Source organism: Acipenser ruthenus, chromosome 54, assembly GCF_902713425.1.
Source record: "Acipenser ruthenus chromosome 54, fAciRut3.2 maternal haplotype, whole genome shotgun sequence".
NCBI classification, from domain to species: domain Eukaryota; kingdom Metazoa; phylum Chordata; class Actinopteri; order Acipenseriformes; family Acipenseridae; genus Acipenser; species Acipenser ruthenus.
Window position 1 is genome coordinate 3,002,263 of NC_081242.1, and position 18,768 is coordinate 3,021,030.

Here is an 18,768-nt window from a genome sequence, read left to right on the forward strand (position 1 = left end):
TTTTTTATTTCTTAGCAGACACCCTTATTCAGGGCAACTTACAATTGTTACAAGATATCACATTATTTTTTACATATAATTACATTATTTTTTACATACAATTACCCATTTATACCGTTGGGTTTTCAATTTCAGCACAGTATATAACTTCAGCACAGTATTTTTGTACTTTCCTCCATGCTTTTTCTATGGTTGTACTATGAATTAACCATAGTTTAACATGGCTTGCCATGTTTATTCTGCCTCTCTGTGCTTTGCAATGCTTCCCTAGGCTTTACCATGCTTTATTACACTTTGTTGTGCTTTTACTATGGGAGACTTTTATAAGGACTGTAAACAGATTTCTTTAACCCAGTGAAGAACCAGATATCATGTTTAAAAATGAAAATAAAGCAGATGAGACCTCGTGACAGGCTAGCTGTAAGGATAACGTCAGGCCAGAAAGAAACACACACAGACAGGCAGTACTCTGGTGAGTGAAAGAGAGACGCTGATGCGCTCAGTGTGACATATAGTGATATATATAATGATACACAGAAAATAAAATGCTGAACAAAAACAGAATTGCAACCAAAATAAAAAGACAAACAAAATGAACAGACACTAACACACAGGGACGAACACTAAACAAACACGTACCATGCTGGTCCTCCAGCATGACGAAGCAATTGATTATTATGGTTTATTTCTTTTACCTCCTCACTCTCTCCCGTTCCTTCGCCCTGAACACCCAACCCGGAGTGAGTGCTTTGTGCATCTATATATACTGTTGTGCCGGGATTCAATTACTAATTAATTCACTTGAATCCCAGCACGTGAACTAATTCTGTGCAACCCCGTGCTCACATATTAAATACTTTAAATGCACGTGAAGTGAAGTGCAGTCACCATGCCTAAATACAATTATACATTTTAAATAACTTGTGCTACACACACCCATTTATAGCCCGTGCTGCAATATCTATACACCAACATTAACACACCACACGCAACATATAACACACAAATGCACACAGGGGCAGGGAACATTGCCACAGACCTATATAGTGATTGGATGTGCATGGCAGAGATAATGTAAGGAACTATTCATTATCTACAACAGGATGGAAATAAGACTCCCATTGCACAGCAGTGTGATCCATTCCTGGTTTTGCTATGAGTTTAATAATAAGATGCACCTGAGCGTGTTCCCTATACACACTGAGGTTAATCAAGCTGGTAGTAAAACCTGGAATGGGCAAAAGTGCTGTGCAATAGGAGTCTTATTTGCATCCCTGCAATAACAATGCTGGTTATCATCACAAGGATGGAAATAAGACTCCCATTGCATTGCAGTTTGATCCATTCCTGGTTTTGCTGTGAGTTTAATAATAAGACACACCTGAGCTTGTTACCTAGACACGCTGTGGCTAATCAAGCTGAAGGGTTAAAATGTAAAAGAATGTTGACTCTGTGTAAACGGGTGAGAGTGGAGGATACATGTAGAGAGTCAGGAATGTAGCTGACCTGCAGAGAAGAAAACATGTGTTTTAGGGTTCGTTCTTTAACCTTACAAGTTCGTAGTAGATGGTGAGTGATTGCAGAGCCAGAGAGACAGTGCTACCCAACCCTAAAAAGCTCATAGTAAAACCTGGAATGCAAAAGGGGTCTTATGTCCATCCCTGCAGTAATAATGCTGGTTATCATCACAGGGATGGAAGCAAGACTCCCACTGCATAGTAGTTTGATCCATTCCCAGTTTTACTATAAGTTTAATAAGACACACCTGAGCTTATACATACTAACCAAGCTCATAGTAAAACCTGGAACGAATGAAACTGCTATGCAATAGGAGTCTTATTTCCAGTCCTGTACAATTACTTGAACAAGGAAATTGCTCTAGTTAGCCCCTTCCAAGCTGGTCTAGACACACAGTCCATCGACAGGCTGTACTTACGCAGTCCTCCTCTTGGATCAAGTGAACTATCTTTTGCAAGACGTCCTCCAGCATCCTAGAACAGGATGAGAAAATCTAGTTTTTTAACAGTAGCATCTTGGAATTGGTGTCTTTTTTTTTCAGAACGCTCTGGGGAACATTATAAAGTACTTCAGAAACCATACAAACTTTTTGCTTTTTTTTCATCACAATTTAATTTAGTTTTTTAACGTCAAATATGTTTTTATTATTACATGTAGAGATACATGTATAAAAACACGTTATTCTATGACCTTACAATACGTCCTGAAAGTTTTGTTGAAAAATATTGATGTTTGGACAAATTACAAGACATTGGCTGGGTTCACACGTGAAAATCGCCTCTACGGTCATGACTGTTTGACGTTGTCAGGCAAATACGTTGTGAAAGCGCAAAAGAACGTCCTTTGGTCCAACTCCTCCCCTATCCAATGATATGCATCTGCAATTTGTAGTGCAAAGTATGGTGGCTCAACAAATCAAAGAAAGAAAGTGCGTATTCTATCGCGTTTACCCGATCACGGGCCCAGAATGACACTTCAGTATGATCGTGTTTACACCATCACGGTCCCAGAATGACACTTCAGTATGATCGTGTTTACACCATCACGGTCCCAGAATGACACTTCAGTATGATCGTGTTTACACCATCACGGTCCCAGAATGACACTTCAGTATGATCGTGTTTACACGATCACGGTCCCAGAATGACACTTCAGTATGATCGTGTTTACACCATCACGGTCCCAGAATGACACTTCAGTATGATCGTGTTTACACCATCACGGTCCCAGAATGACACTTCAGTATGATCGTGTTTACACCATCACGGTCCCAGAATGACACTTCAGTATGATCGTGTTTACACCATCACGGTCCCAGAATGACACTTCAGTATGATCGTGTTTACACCATCACGGTCCCAGAATGACACTTCAGTATGATCGTGTTTACACCATCACGGTCCCAGAATGACACTTCAGTATGATCGTGTTTACACCATCACGGTCCCAGAATGACACTTCAGTATGATCGTGTTTACACCATCACGGTCCCAGAATGACACTTCAGTATGATCGTGTTTACACCATCACGGTCCCAGAATGACACTTCAGTATGATCGTGTTTACACCATCACGGTCCCAGAATGACACTTCAGTATGATCGTGTTTACACCATCACGGGCCCAGAATGACACTTCAGTATGATCGTGTTTACACCATCACGGGCCCAGAATGACACTTCAGTATGATCGTGTTTACACCATCACGGGCCCAGAATGACACTTCAGTATGATCGTGTTTACACCATCACGGGCCCAGAATGACACTTCAGTATGATCGTGTTTACACCATCACGGGCCCAGAATGACACTTCAGTATGATCGTGTTTACACCATCACGGGCCCAGAATGACACTTCAGTATGATCGTGTTTACACCATCACGGGCCCAGAATGACACTTCAGTATGATCGTGTTTACACCATCACGGTCCCAGAATGACACTTCAGTATGATCGTGTTTACACCATCACGGTCCCAGAATGACACTTCAGTATGATCGTGTTTACACCATCACGGTCCCAGAATGACACTTCAGTATGATCGTGTTTACACCATCACGGTCCCAGAATGACACTTCAGTATGATCGTGTTTACACCATCACGGTCCCAGAATGACACTTCAGTATGATCGTGTTTACACCATCACGGTCCCAGAATGACACTTCAGTATGATCGTGTTTACACCATCACGGTCCCAGAATGACACTTCAGTATGATCGTGTTTACACCATCACGGTTCCAGAATGACACTTCAGTATGATCGTGTTTACACCATCACGGTCCCAGAATGACACTTCAGTATGATCGTGTTTACACCATCACGGTCCCAGAATGACACTTCAGTATGATCGTGTTTACACCATCACGGTCCCAGAATGACACTTCAGTATGATCGTGTTTACACCATCACGGTCCCAGAATGACACTTCAGTATGATCGTGTTTACACCATCACGGTCCCAGAATGACACTTCAGTATGATCGTGTTTACACCATCACGGTCCCAGAATGACACTTCAGTATGATCGTGTTTACACCATCACGGTCCCAGAATGACACTTCAGTATGATCGTGTTTACACCATCACGGTCCCAGAATGACACTTCAGTATGATCGTGTTTACACCATCACAGTCCTTAAAGAGTTTCAGCAAACCAAGTGGCCTCAATGGAACCTGTTTGGCCCTCCTGGCCAGTGCAGGTATTACATCGTACTGTATATTTTCCGCGCCACCATGCCTACCTGCTCTTCAGGTTGAAGTTCTTTCCCAGCAGGATGTGTTTGAGGGATTTGTTTTGCCCCAGTGCTGGAATCACAGTCAGCAGATCGGAGTCAAAGCCTGCAGGGAGATTCAAAGACAGGCTTCACAGGGATATCAAGAACAAGAACTACTGGGACGGGAACTGTACCAAAACCAAACACTGTGTATTGCATTGCTTAAACAAGAAATGAATACACACCATCAAGAATACCAGACAGCCCGTCCGTCTGTAGTCAACAATTGTGTTTGTAAGTCAGGTTAAAAAGCCCAAACTATAAAAGTAAGTGTTTGACCAAAGCAGCATCTCTAATAGAAAAGGGAAATGAGTTACACAATCTCAAAACATGTGGGAAGGTGGCTGGAGCTGACAATTGAATAAATGATTAAATGATTAATTAAGCTCCAGCCACAGGTGTACAAAATAGGTGTTCACGGGTGTTAGTGAGAGTTAGAGAATTAATGTTAGTGATAGAGGTGGAGGTGCTGTGCTGTCCCCTCTTATGGTTACATTTGTGCGTTTTTGTAGAACCTTTTGTTTTGGCCCTTGTGCCGTTTATTTTGTTCATTGTGTTTTATCAAGTGTTTTGTCTGTGTTTATTTGTTAATTAAACTGTTCATTTACGCATTAGACTTGCAGCTTTCTGTGTCTGAGTCTTTCTGCCTGCCAATACCATCTGGGCTGTGAAGCTACCGCGCCACAGGGTGCTATTGAGATCTGTTACATACAAAGATCTTTTTTAGGTTATCGGTGGTGTTCAAATAATCCACAGTTTCTTGATTCATCACTTATCTGAGCAGGTAGCTTGTCTTGTCCATTGTTAAAATTATATTACAGTGTGACAGGGTACACCCAACTCCTGTGTTTATTTATATTATTTGTGTAGTTATTATTATTATTAGTATTATTATTGTTATTATTTCAATGTATTTTGTATTATTAGTGCAGGTGTGTGGCAGCACGGCAGGGTGCGTGTTGTGTGGGGAGTATTGGGAGGCAGGGAGGGAGTTAAAATCCTCCCTGCAAACACACGTGGGAATGTGGCTGGAGCTGTCAATTAAATACATGTTTAAATGATTAATTAAGCCACGGGGTTATAAAAGGTGTACACGGGTGTTAGTGAGAATTAGTGATGGTGAGAATTCATGTTACTGAAGCTGAGGGTTTTGTGTGCTGTGAGTAAATATATAAATAGTTATCGTTGGGATGCAGGGGAGTTTGTGTAGACGTGTATTGAAAGCGCGGGGCTCGGTCTACAACCGCGGTCTTTAAAATGAGATATTCTTTTTGTTAACCTGTTTGTTTTGGCCGCCGTGCCGCTGTTGTTTTGTTAGTGTTATAATTAAAAGTGCGGATTCATGTTTGAACCTGCAGCTTTCTAGTGTCTGAGTCTCCTTCCTGGTCAAATCAGCCTGACCAGTGATATCATCCTATCACATACAGACAGACAGGCAGGCAGATAGGCAGGCAGACAGACCGGCAGACAGGCAGACAAACAGACAGGCAGGCTCACCGTTGTCTGAGATGTCGAGAGTGGAGATGCAGGAAGTGCCTGAAAGAAACTCCTGAATCACAGAGGCGCCCTGAGAACGCAGCTGAGGGGGAGAGGGGAGAGGAGAGAAAGATTTTCCTATTAAATATTGTTTGTAAACTCATTGTTATAAGTCACAGATAGACATACACACGCCAATTATGCCCTTATAAAAGTTTCCCATAATAAAAGCACAGCAAAGTTTAATAAAGCACAGTGAAAGCATAGTAACGGATAAGGAAGCATTGTAAAGCACATAGAAGTATGGTAAAGCATAGGGAAGCATTGTAAAGCATAGATAGGTATAGTAAAGCATAGGGAAGCATTGTAAAGCACAGAGAGGTCTGGTAAAGCATAGGGGAGCATTGTAAAGCACAGAGAGGTGTGGTAAAGCATAGGCAAGCATTGTAAAGCATAGAGAGGTATAGTAAAGCATAGGGAAGCATTGTAAAGCACAGAGAGGTCTGGTAAAGCATAGGCAAGCATTGTAAAGCATAGAGAGGTATAGTAAAGCGTAGGGAAGCATTGTAAAGCACAGAGAGGTCTGGTAAAGCATAGGCAAGCATTGTAAAGCACAGAGAGGTCTGGTAAAGCATAGTGAAGCATTGTAAAGCACAGAGAGGTGTGGTAAAGCATAGGCAAGCATTGTAAAGCATAGAGAGGTATAGTAAAGCATAGGGAAGCATTGTAAAGCACAGAGATGTCTGGTAAAGCATAGGCAAGCATTGTAAAGCACAGAGAGGTCTGGTAAAGCATAGGCATGCATTGTAAAGCACAGAGAGGTGTGGTAAAGCATAGGGAAGCATTGTAAAGCACAGAGGGGTCTGGTAAAGCATAGGGAAGCATTGTAAAGCACAGAGAGGTCTGGTAAAGCATAGGGAAGCATTGTAAAGCACAGAGAGGTCTGGTAAAGCATAGGGAAGCATTGTAAAGCACAGAGAGGTCTGGTAAAGCATAGGGAAGCATTGTAAAGCACAGAGAGGTCTGGTAAAGCATAGGGAAGCATTGTAAAGCACAGAGAGGTCTGGTAAAGCATAGGGAAGCATTGTAAAGCACAGAGAGGTCTGGTAAAGCATAGGGAAGCATTGTAAAGCACAGAGAGGTCTGGTAAAGCATAGGCAAGCATTGTAAAGCACAGAGAGGTCTGGTAAAGCATAGGCATGCATTGTAAAGCACAGAGAGGTATGGTAAAACATATTAAAAACATGGCAAATCATAGAAAATGATGACAAATGCATAGTATAACCATGGGAAAAGCATGAGGGAAACAGAGACAGACAGACAGTTTTACCTCACAGGCACTGATATCCAGGTGAACATCATTAAGGTGAGCGTTGGAAGACAAACCCTGAAACAGAGCTCTGAGAGAGGGAGGAGAGGAGGAGAGGGGGGAGGGAGGAAGAAAGAAAGAGGGAGGGGAAGAGGGTAGAGAGTAAGGAAAGGGGGTCAGAGAGGTAAAGGGAGGGAGGGAGGGAAGACAGAAGATTAAATATGTCCAGAACTTCAAACACAATTTCCATCTTAAACTCTGTTCAGGTTACCAACTAGAAGAAACTAAGAAAGTCAAGCAGCAGACTAGCGTTTCTGCTAATGCCTTCATCAGTGTAATGTGTGTGTGAGAGATATTGGAAGTGACTGTTTCTTCACCTGTGTGTTTGTTCAGTGGATCGTGTGATAGTATAAGAAGCAGTTATATAGGCAGTTCATCCAGAATTTCAATCTTAAACTCTGCACAGGTAAAAACTAGAAGCAAATAAGAAAGTCAAGCAGCAGACAAACATACTAATTCCTTCATCAGTGAGAAATACAGCTATTAACTACTTAGCCAAATGCTGGTCTGCTGGACATTGTAGGAAACTGCACCTTGTGGCAGCCATCTTGGCTCCAGTCCTCAGAGCTCAAAACAGGAGTCTGGCTCCGTGCTTGAGCCACAATGTCCTACCTGAGGGCTTCAGCAGGCAGCTTGACTCCAGACAGACTGATGTGGTTGAGGCTGAATGTAGAGCTAAAAAACTGCTTGAAGGAGGGGAGCGTTTCTTTAGACTTCCTGAAACAAAGACCCAGAGAGAACAAGTATTCTTACAGGCTGCCAGAACTCTGTTACCATGTGCTGGTGTTGAATTAAAGCTCCCATCAGCCCTCACTGGTACTGTGGGTGCAGAGGTGTGAAGGAAATAGCAATTTATAATATGTTTAAATATATATGTCAATTTTAATAGGATTTCTAAAAGGCCAAATGAATTGCATTCTTTCATAGGACAAAAGCATGTATTGCTTGCAGAGAATTTGGCTTGGCTTTGGCTGGAGCACAAAGGGCAGGTATAATAGAAACCTTTTGCCAGACACCTGAGGAATTTTAGAAATCTGATGCTAAATGTCCATCCGAACAAGGAATCGCATCACCCTCTGGTGGGTAATGAAATAAAATCAAATAATTTTTTCATTTTCATTTTAACAGTCAAAGAGAAACTTGTGAACATTTTTCAGAACATCTGGATTTAAAAACTTCACAAATTTAAAATGTGAGAAGAGTATTCTCATATTCACCAACAATTACAGTAATTTACCTTTAATACAATTGTTAGACCCTAAAGACAGGCGTTAACATTGCGAACATTAAACGTACATTTACATATTTGGTATGTAAATGTAAAATATTTCTTCAGTAGATCGAAACTAAAATTCGAAATAAAAAATAAAATACTTAGCAAGAGTGATAAGAATTAAAAACTTTTCCTTTTAAAATCTTAAAATGAAAGCTTTTGTCCAGAGAAGGGGGCGGAGCCATGGCACTAGAAAGATCGTGTTTATAGGCATACCTAGAATAACCATGATCGGTCAATTTGACCGGCGTATTAAATACAAGATAAATATTATAATGAAAGGACAAGCAATTTAATATAAGTCGTTGTTTTATTCAGGAACATCATATAAATCATCTAGACAACCAAAACACTGTAAATAAACGGACATTTGAACAGAAATGTGTTTATGTACAGACATATTACATAAAGCGCAACCTCAAAGAACTGAAAAATTAAATAAACAAATATTTGAAAATAAATTTGTGTATATACAGTTATATCATGTACATACAAAACTGTACAACTGAAAAGATGTAAATAAGTATACAAAAAATGTAAAATAAATGGGTTTATATTGCCTACATAACAAACCGCATATTCGCAACCAAAGCTATGCATTTATACACAGACATACTATAATCGAAATGACATGAATAAATGAACATTTGTACACAATGGGCTTCATTTACAATCGTTTACGAAGTCTAAGTGCTGGCACAAATCACACAGATCCTGCGCTTTTCAACATATGCAGTGCACAGACTGCAACATATGCAGTGCACAGACTGTCTTTGCACATTTGGCACAGCTATCAACAGTCTTGTTGCCATTACGTTTTGCAATCTCACATTGTCGTCTCTTGCGGCTGGCTGCTCATCCACTGTAATACTCTATCCCGAGTTGTAGCAGAGAATGCTATTGTCAGTGAAGCGGGTCCAAATTTCACATGCCTGGGCAAATTTATCATTTTGAAGTCAGGCGCTTCTGATTTGCTTCAGATCGAAATGCAGAAATCGCAAAATTTCACAAAAGCGATTCTGTGGCTTTGTCTCTGAAAAAAAAGCAACTCCCCACTTACTGGACCACAAACTGTACAGTGACAGGCTTCTGACACCAAATGCTCCACGGGCATATACTAGTGCAATGAAAGCTTCTAATTCCTCCAAGGGCTTTGACCAGGGATCATCTTGTAGTTGTCGGTGGGCTTCTGCTTCAGTGCAATGCTGTGTGTGGTGAAGCGTATGCATGTCAATCAATAGGCAAAAAGCACAATGCGCTTTCATCAATGTTGCATTTTGCATATGCTGTGGGCCCTGGAACTTCCCTCAAAATATTATGTTCACCCCTTCTACCTGCAGCTTCAACACCAGGATTTACAGTGTTCCAAACAGTGCCATCATTACCAGACTCTTGAGTACCAGGTGGTGCTGGGGCTATCGCTGGAGAAGCGGCTGCCTCAGGTGAAGTAGTGGCTGGATCAGGTGCAGGGGCTGATGCAGGTGAAGTGGCTGGCATCCTTGCAGGGGCTGCCATAGGACTGCTTCTTCTCCCACAAGATCTCCTGCACCCTTTTCCTGACACTTCGCTGGCATCCTCCTCACTGTCACTGCTGCTGGAGGATTCATCTTCGCAAACCCAGTCTGCTTCAGAACCAGTATCTGCATCAGCATCGTTGTTTGGTAAACTTTGCAGTAATTCCAAACACTGCTTTGCTGTCATGCTTCTTCCGCGATCCATTTTGCATGTGTATTGGGGTAACAATGAATTTCTTAGAAAAACGAATGACTTGCATAGTAACAAGAGTGCATCTAAAACATAGATCACTTACCCCTAAACACTGAAGTTTGAATCTTAAAATATACCTCACAGAGGCATGCTGGGAGCTGTAGTGTTTAAGGCTGGTGTAACATGCACAGTTGAGAGAGACGTACTTGTGTGAAAAGGCATTTCTGGAGAGGTTGAGGTAGGAGAGATCAGCGCAGCACCCACGAAGCAATGCACCGCACAACTGGAGAATGAGAGAGAGAGAGAGAGAGAGAAAGAGAGAAACAGACTTCAAATGAGTGTTAACCTAGGCCTCTCTAATATCCATTCTCTTATTAGCTTTAATATAATTATCACTGTCCACTCTAAAGGAGTGCCAACCATCTTTAAAATCCATTCTTTGATCTCTTACTAGCACAAGCAAACATATTATTTGTCCTCTTAAAGGAGTGCTAAACAAGGCTTCTTTAAAATCCTTTCTCTTACCTCGTATTAGCTTTATTAATGTTATCACTGGTCCTCCGTTTAAAGGAGCACTGGCCATCTTTAAAATCCTCTTACCTCTTATTAGTATTATTAACATTATATCTGCCCCTCCCTTTAAAGGAGCGCTGACCATCTTTAAAATTCATTCTGTTACCTCTTATTAGCTTTATTAAAAGTATCACTGGCCCCTCCCTTTAAAGGAGTGCTGGCCAAGTCTTCTTTAAATCCACTTTCGATTTATCCAGCTGCCACCACAGCACTCCTAAGCCGGGTAAAGCAGTCTGTAAAGTAGCAGGCAGTGTCAATAGTGCAGTCAGTGATACTCACAGTGTCAATAGCACAGTCAGTACCAGACAAGTCCAAGTGAACCAGACAGTTAGGCTGGGCGAGAAACAGGTAGAGATTCTGAGAGAGAGAGAGGAAGAGAGAATGAGAGAGAAAGAGTTGGGTGAAATTGCTTTACAATGTTACCTACAACGACTTACTTTATAAGTTGCATGACAAATAGCTTAGTAGCCTTTGAAAGTTTGAAGTGTAAGCAATGAAAGCGTGGACTCACTGCTGCTTCCTCCCCAGACAGGATCCCAGGATTTTTACTGAGATCCAGGTGAAGAAGTGAAGAGGAGAACTCATTACTGGAGCAGAGAGCTTGAGAGAGAGACACCAGACCTGCAGAGAGAGAGGGAGAGTCAAATACACTGAGTAACACTGAGAGAGCGAGAGAGAGAGAGAGAGAGAGAGAGAGAGAGAGAGAGAGAGAGAGAGAGAGAGCGCACACAACCTGGATATAGAAACAGGCCGACACCAACAGGTCTGGAAACCCGTGGAGAGAAGACTGTGTGGCCAGTGTGACATGAATCGAATCAAAGACGAGGAGCATTTCCTTTACTACTGCTCAACATATACCAAGATAAGAGAGCAGTTCTTTACAAAGATCTCTCAAAAGATCTCTAACTTTAAGACACTGAAGGAACCCTGAATTGCACTATCTCCACCTCCTAGTTGTGGATTCATGCAGGAACGCCCAGAATTACATATTGATCTACGCTTGAACCACAAACAGAAACTGCAGCCGCAAAACATTCCTTAAAAAGTCGCAAAAAGCATTGCGCTTGTCTAGTACATTTCACCCAAGACTTCCGACTCGTTTGAAACTGGTTTGCGACTATTGTGACAAGGGCAAGACTTTAGTAACCTACACCTCAATGTTTAAACAGACTTCATTAGGGGCTATCTGCTCCCATTACACTTCCCTTACAGAAACTCCCTTCCATCATACATGTTTGTACAAATAAGTATCTTCATATGTGTCTGTTGTATTTAAATATTGTTGTATCTTTTTATATAGATTTATTTTTCTGTAATCATTTGGTATGATGTTTTTATTTTTGATTATTGATTATTATTTATTTTGTAATTGCTTTGGTAATTGCTTCTGCTTTATATGCCAATAAAGCATCTTTGAATTTGAATTTGACAGAGAGACAAATACATGCTGAGAGCAGACCTGAACACAGGAGAGACACCAGAACTGCAGAGAAAAAGAGAGAGAAGATGCAGAGACACAAACACACTCCTTCTTCCTCTCTCCTCTTTCTCCCTGCCTTCATTCTTTTTCTCTCTCCCACCCACCCCCCTCTCCCTCCTCTCCTTTCCCCTCCTCTCCTCCCTCTTCACCCTCTCTCCCCCCTCTCCTTCTTCTCCTCCATTCTCTCTCTGTCTCACCCCTGGAGGTGATGGATGTCTTGGAGAAGTTGAGGAGTCTCAGTCCCTTCGGAGAACGACAGAGCTGCTGAACCAGAGAGGACACTCCTGGAGAGAGAGGGAGGGAGGGAAAGGGAGGGGGAGAGAGGGAGGAGGAGTATTGTTATGTTGTGCTGTGCTGTGTTACCATCCAGCTGGTTGTGAGACAGGTTCAGTGAATGTGTGTCTCAGTGTGTGTGTTGTGTCTCAGCGTGTGTATTGTGTCTCATTGTGTGTATTTCGTCTCAGTGGGTGTATATTGAGTCTCAGTGTGTGTTGTGTCTCAGTGTGTGTATTTCGTCTCAGTGTCTGTTGTGTCTCAGTGTGTGTATTACGTCTCAGTGTGTGTATATTGAGTCTCAGTGCTGTGTGTTATGTGTCAGTGTGTTGTGTTTCAGTACCTTTATCATCCAGCTGGTTGTGAGCCAGGTTCAGCGAGTGCACCACACAGACGGGGTTCTCAGACAGAGCCAGTGCCAGCTTCTGAGCAAAATCACTGCAAAGCACAAACACACACTGAGACACAATCACACTCTAACAACACACAACACACACTGAGACACAACCACAATCTAACAACACACACTGAGACACAATAAGAAACATCCACAATCTTACAACAAACACACACTGAGACGCAATCACAATCTAACAACACACAATGAGACGCAACCACAATCTAACAACACACAACCAGATTACAACAACACAATGCACACAATATCACACAATGAGAATTTAACTACACAACACATAAAATACAGTGAGAATTGAACACACATATCAAAAACCTCTCTATCTTCGAACTCTCTCTGGTTTATATTTTTCTTTACTCACGATTTGAGTCCTGAGTTCTCCAGCGTGATCTCTTCCAGACTGCTGGACTTACTGAGTGTGTGCAGAACCTGCTCTGTGACCTCTGACCCCTGCAGCAGAAACAACACAACATCACTGTGACAGAAATACAATGATTCTTGGTAGTAAATCTCCCTCCCGACCTGTGAGGGCGCTAAGCAGCGAGAACAAAGTTCCCTGGACGGGCTGGCCTGACAGTTCTTTCCCAGGGTTCAAGGTTCAAGCTAGAAAGGGGGCGGGACTCCATTGCGTCGCAGATTGGAGGAGCGGTTGTACTCATTTACCAAGGGGTCATGTGTGACGGCATAAAAGGGAACGGAGAAACGCAATCTGTTCCTTCGCTTTGGTTTGAATTTTTAACCTGGAAGGACTGTGAGAGACCCCCTGAGAAACAACAGTATCATGCGTGTTTTGTAGTTTGTAATTTTGTCTTGTTTGTAAATTACTAGACGGCTAACACGATTCCGGAGCTGTTGCCAAGGGTCAGCACAAAGCCGGAACAGCACTGCACTACTGTCACTAGTAAACTGTATCACCCACCACGAGCATTACTGCACGCACCCAGAACTGGTGACTGTGTTAGTATTACTGTGGGGCGGATATTTTGTGTTTATTGTTTGGTCCTATTATTTGGTCACCAGACCTGGATATAATAAAATCCCTTTTCCAACCAGATTATAACTCTCTTGTCTGTTTAATCACGCACTGCATCACTCCTGCACCTCTATCCACTTTGCCACAATCACCGAATATCAAACACACCAGGTGCTGTCCTATTAAAATGCCTGGAATACCAGGTCTGAAATACTTGGAAAAAATACTTTGGTGTCACCAAGTGGAATTTAGCATCACTGCAACATGTGTAGCGCCCTGTGGAAATCGCAATTTCATGGGCTGCACGGAAATCGTGAAATTAGCCCAATACCACGATTTTTACAATATTCTTAAGAAATAAAAATTATTTCATAATTATTTGTATTTCATACAAAAAGAAATCACATTAATGAAACTGTACAGCTCTGATATGTGCCTGTGTGTAATATTCACCATGCACACAGTGCTGTGCAGTGATTATGTCATGTGACTGTATGCAATCTATGCGGGAAATTAAAATACTACACACTGTAAAGAAGAAAATGGATCTCTCTAAAAAGCCTAAAAATGTGTCTGCAGCAGATCACGTAAAGCAGTATCCAGCAGGAGTTTACACAGCAATGGAGGGAAGCTCTTCTGTACGTCCTGCAACATTACTGTAGATCACTACCGAAACTTGTCTGTTTGACAGCAAGTATTCACCGAAAGAGAAAGGCGGAAATCCAGAGCAGTACTGTGACTGCTTTGCTTGCAAAGAAACAAAAAACGGTGACTTCCATATTCCAAAAGTGCACTTATTAAATGTTGACCTGACAGAGGCGTTTGTTTTGCGCAAAAATCCTTTTTGAAAAATTGGACAACCAAAAGTTATGGAAATTCTTCAGACTGAGTGTAGCAAATGGTGGAGCGTTTCCTTCATCAGCCCAGCTGAGACCTGAATACTTATCTAAAGTTGCCGAGTATCACAAGCAGGAGATTATGGAATTGGTAAAACAGTCTGGTTGCTTGTCAGTGGTCACTGACGAGTCAACTGATGCACAAGATCAGTATGGGTTACACATTGTATTTGTTTTGCAAGACCTGGTGAACATGCACCTGACGTACTAGAACTGAAAGCTGTCCTTGCAGATCCACTTTACCTACAGGCTGTTAATTACAACACCGTTTCACAAGTTATTGTAAAGTGCTTGAATAACTTTGATGTTAATTTTGATGTCAGTGCATTTATCTGTATATTTGCTGTTTAAAAAAATTATAATAATCTGTACACATAATTTATAAGATATTTCCGTGCACACTCCGCCAAATACGATACTTTACCCGTGACACTGCCGTGAATTTTAAAGAAAATTTCCGCGATTTTCACAGGGCCTTAACATGTGGTTGTTCAAAGCTGCATTCAATCTCACACAATCATGTTTAGTTATACACCAGAAAGGTTGAAAGAAAGAAAGAAAGAAAGAAAGAAAGAAAGAAAGAAAGAAAGAAAGAAAGAAAGAAAGAAAGAGTGAGTGGCTGCCCTATACTTGTGCTACCATTGCCCCTCAATATAATAGAGAACTATTATTGCCATTGAAGATCATTTGGGAAGGGTATAGTTAGCACAATGTGAAAAGAATGAAAGAAAGAAAGTGAGAATGAAAGAAAGAAAGAAAGAAAGACAGACAAGACAGACAGAAAGACAGTAAAACTGGAAGTCTGTGTGTTTTGTCCTCTCACCATCTTGATGTCTTTGCAGTAGAGTTTAGTGAACCACTGGTTGTAGGCCATCGATGCCACGATCACAGCCAGGTCCCTGAAAAACACAGACGGGAGAAAGAGAGAGAGGCTGGCTTATCATTCATGCCTTCAAAACACCCCTTAGAAAAGTCCCATAGTACCAGCACAGTATAATAAGGCACAGGTAAAGCATTGTAAAGCACAGAGAGGTGTGGCAAAGCATAGGGAAGCATTGTAAAGCACAGAGGGGTATGGTAAAGCATAGGGAAGCATTGTAAAGCACAGAGAGGTGTGGTAAAGCATAGGGAAGCATTGCAAAGCACGGAGAGGTGTGGTAAAGCATAGGGAAGCATTGTAAAGCATAGAGAGGTATGGTAAAGCATAGGGAAGCATTGTAAAGCATAGAGAGGTATGGTAAAGCATATTAAAACATGGAAAACTATGGTAAATGTAAAGTATAGCAATGGAAAAAGCATGGGGGAAGACTGTGCAAATTTACCTTGGTAACCGTTAATAAGGTACCAGGTACCACGTTAAGTTACAGAAGAGTTTGATCTGAAATGTCGTGCCGTGTGAGCCAGTTTCTAACCCCGCCTCTTACCTGCTGTCCAGGTGACTGAAATCCAGCAGGTTGAATTCTCGATTGTCCTGAGAGTGATAGATCGTATCCACATCCTGCAGAGAAAGAGAGAGAGGGAGGGGGAGGGAGGTAATGGGAGGAGAGGGGAGAGAGATTGTTCTTGATTATGTTCAACAGCTCTAGCCAAAAGTTTTGCATCATCACCCTCTAGATAGAGTTAACACATTTTGCTTCATAAAGTCGAATGAAACCTGCTGAATAATGTTACGTTAACATATTGAATTACATACCGCTTTGTATATACCACCATATATGTGACAAAAAAAACTGACAAAAATTGAAAAATGTGACATTTTGAAATGTAACATGAAATACTGTACTAGTATTATGGGTTCTGGTAGACTTACCAAATTATGTTCATATATACATACAATTACCCATTTATACAGTTGGGTTTTTTACTGGAGCAATCTAGGTAAAGTACCTTGCTCAAGGGCGTCTGCTAAGAAACAAATAATAATAATAATAATAATAATAATAATAATAATAATAATAATAATAATAATAATAATAATAATAATAATAACGTTCATATAGTTATTTTCTTTTTATTATGTCTCAATCCTACAATTCTAGGTGATGCAAAACTTTTGGCCACAGCTGTACACTGTTACTGGCTTCTTGCATATTGTTCTAGACTGTGGTTATATTGTATGCATACTGTTCTAGACTGTGTTTGAATGTATTTTCTTACCCACTGCACTTCCTCCTTGCAGCCGATCCCATTGTAATCACAGAGTGCAGCGTACGTCTCAGAGAAACCACCTGTGAGAGAGAAAGAGAGGAGAAGAGAAAGAGAGAGAGCAGAGAGGAGAGAGACAGAGATGGAGAGAGAGAAATTGTGAGTGAGGAGGAAAGGAACACGAGGGACAAGTCTGTCTGTCTCCTTTCTCTCCTGTCACTGTGCTCCTATTTACTTGCCTGTTTCTATCTAACTGTTCCTCTCCCTTTATCTGTGTGTCTCTACTCAACACACTCTCTGTCTGTCTGGCTCTCTGTCTCTCTGTCTGGCTCCCTGTCTCTATTCAACAAATTAACTATTCTATTGTTTACTCGTTATTATTATCATTGTCATTATTATTCTCTACTCCCTAACCATTACCAGTAAAGACTGAACATCAACATTACCCCTTCTCTTGGAAGATTACTGAACATATGGCTATAACAAAACCCTTGTGGGCCTTCACAAAACAAAAACCCTGAACTTTCCCATCACCGGCCATACAAAATTTGCATCAGACTGGTGCTTTATGTTGTTTAAACAGAAATTCCAGCATACGCCTGTGTCGACATAGTAAACACAGTTAATACCAGTACTGTAACTGGAGTGTATACTGCACAGCTGGTTGGTTCTGAAAATGGTTACATGTTTGTTCCATGCTGCGACCAGCAAGCATTTTTTCCCCCTTTGTTCAACACACTCCCTAGCATCAAGTCTTACCAACATTTCCACTTCACTTCTAATGAGCCTGGTGCTGTGTTTGTAAAGATATATGCCGATTCACCAGAGAAGAGGTTCACACTACTGCGTTCTCCAAAGTCGGCTGTCCTGACCACCAAACCAATAATACCGCCACCAGGACTAGATGTCAAACAGAGCTACCTGTATAACAACATCTGTGATTTCTGTGATGAGAAATCAAGAGACCTTGTTTCCAAGATAAGAATCTGCTGATGGGGGAAAAGCAAGACAAGTCTGCTGCAAATGTTTAACAAACAGCATGTACAAAACCAGGATCTGCAAAATGACACCCTCAAAAGAGGGAGCAGACAGCATAGTCAAGCAATTGGCGGAAACAGACTGCCAAAAATATACAAAATAGATCAGAAAATAAAATATTATAAAATATTATAAAATCTGCAACTAAGTAATTTATTGTTTTCTATTTTTTATTTATTTTTACTAACATTCCTCAAACCGTTTAACAAGAAGCAAATATTTGTATAAAATAATAATAATAATAATAAAATAATAATAATAATAATAATAATAATAATCTAACTGGGCTCTCAAAATTAAATATGTAATAGCCTAGACCAGCATAAATTGATCTTGCTTGTCTGTTTGTCTTCCCACTACATGTACAGTATATATATATATATTAAAAACATACAAATTCTAATCACAGAGAGTATAATGTTATATATATATATATATATATATATATATATATATATATATATATATATATATATATATATATATATATATAAAGATATATATATGTATTAAGAGTTTTAGTGGGAGTTATTCTTGGCTCACTCTGATAAAGCCAAGTCTCAGGCGGTAATTGTGCGTGCTGCGCTTATTCTTAAAATAATTTATATGAAATACGCAATGCAAATATTTTTAAATAGCATGTTTACACAGACGACCATGAATAAACTAAAATAAAAGAGGATAGATAGCGTCTCACTTTGTTTCAATTTGGCAAATTTGTCAACACTGCTCTGTTTTAAAGATCGCTCATCTCCAGTACAATTATTCAGAGAAATTGGATTTGTAACTAAATCTACTACGGTGTTTCCCTTGTCTGGTGAAATTAAAATATACAGTACTGTGCAAAAGTTTTAG

At 40.8% G+C, this 18,768-nt stretch overlaps 1 protein-coding gene across 1 annotated transcript in view; it reads right to left on the reverse strand.

Moving 5' to 3' along the window:
- carmil3 (capping protein regulator and myosin 1 linker 3) overlaps positions 1-18,768 on the reverse strand; it is a 70,716-nt gene that overhangs the window by 29,797 nt on the left and 22,151 nt on the right. The window contains exons 7-20 of the mRNA XM_059017004.1: positions 16,888-16,958; positions 16,155-16,228; positions 15,554-15,629; positions 13,223-13,311; positions 12,787-12,881; positions 12,368-12,454; positions 11,202-11,311; positions 10,970-11,047; positions 10,324-10,400; positions 7,750-7,854; positions 7,099-7,168; positions 5,790-5,871; positions 4,260-4,356; positions 1,937-1,991 (exon numbers count right to left, since the gene is read on the reverse strand). Coding sequence (XP_058872987.1) covers positions 1,937-1,991; positions 4,260-4,356; positions 5,790-5,871; positions 7,099-7,168; positions 7,750-7,854; positions 10,324-10,400; positions 10,970-11,047; positions 11,202-11,311; positions 12,368-12,454; positions 12,787-12,881; positions 13,223-13,311; positions 15,554-15,629; positions 16,155-16,228; positions 16,888-16,958 — 1,166 coding nt within the window. The remainder of the gene's footprint in view (positions 1-1,936; positions 1,992-4,259; positions 4,357-5,789; positions 5,872-7,098; positions 7,169-7,749; positions 7,855-10,323; positions 10,401-10,969; positions 11,048-11,201; positions 11,312-12,367; positions 12,455-12,786; positions 12,882-13,222; positions 13,312-15,553; positions 15,630-16,154; positions 16,229-16,887; positions 16,959-18,768) is intronic.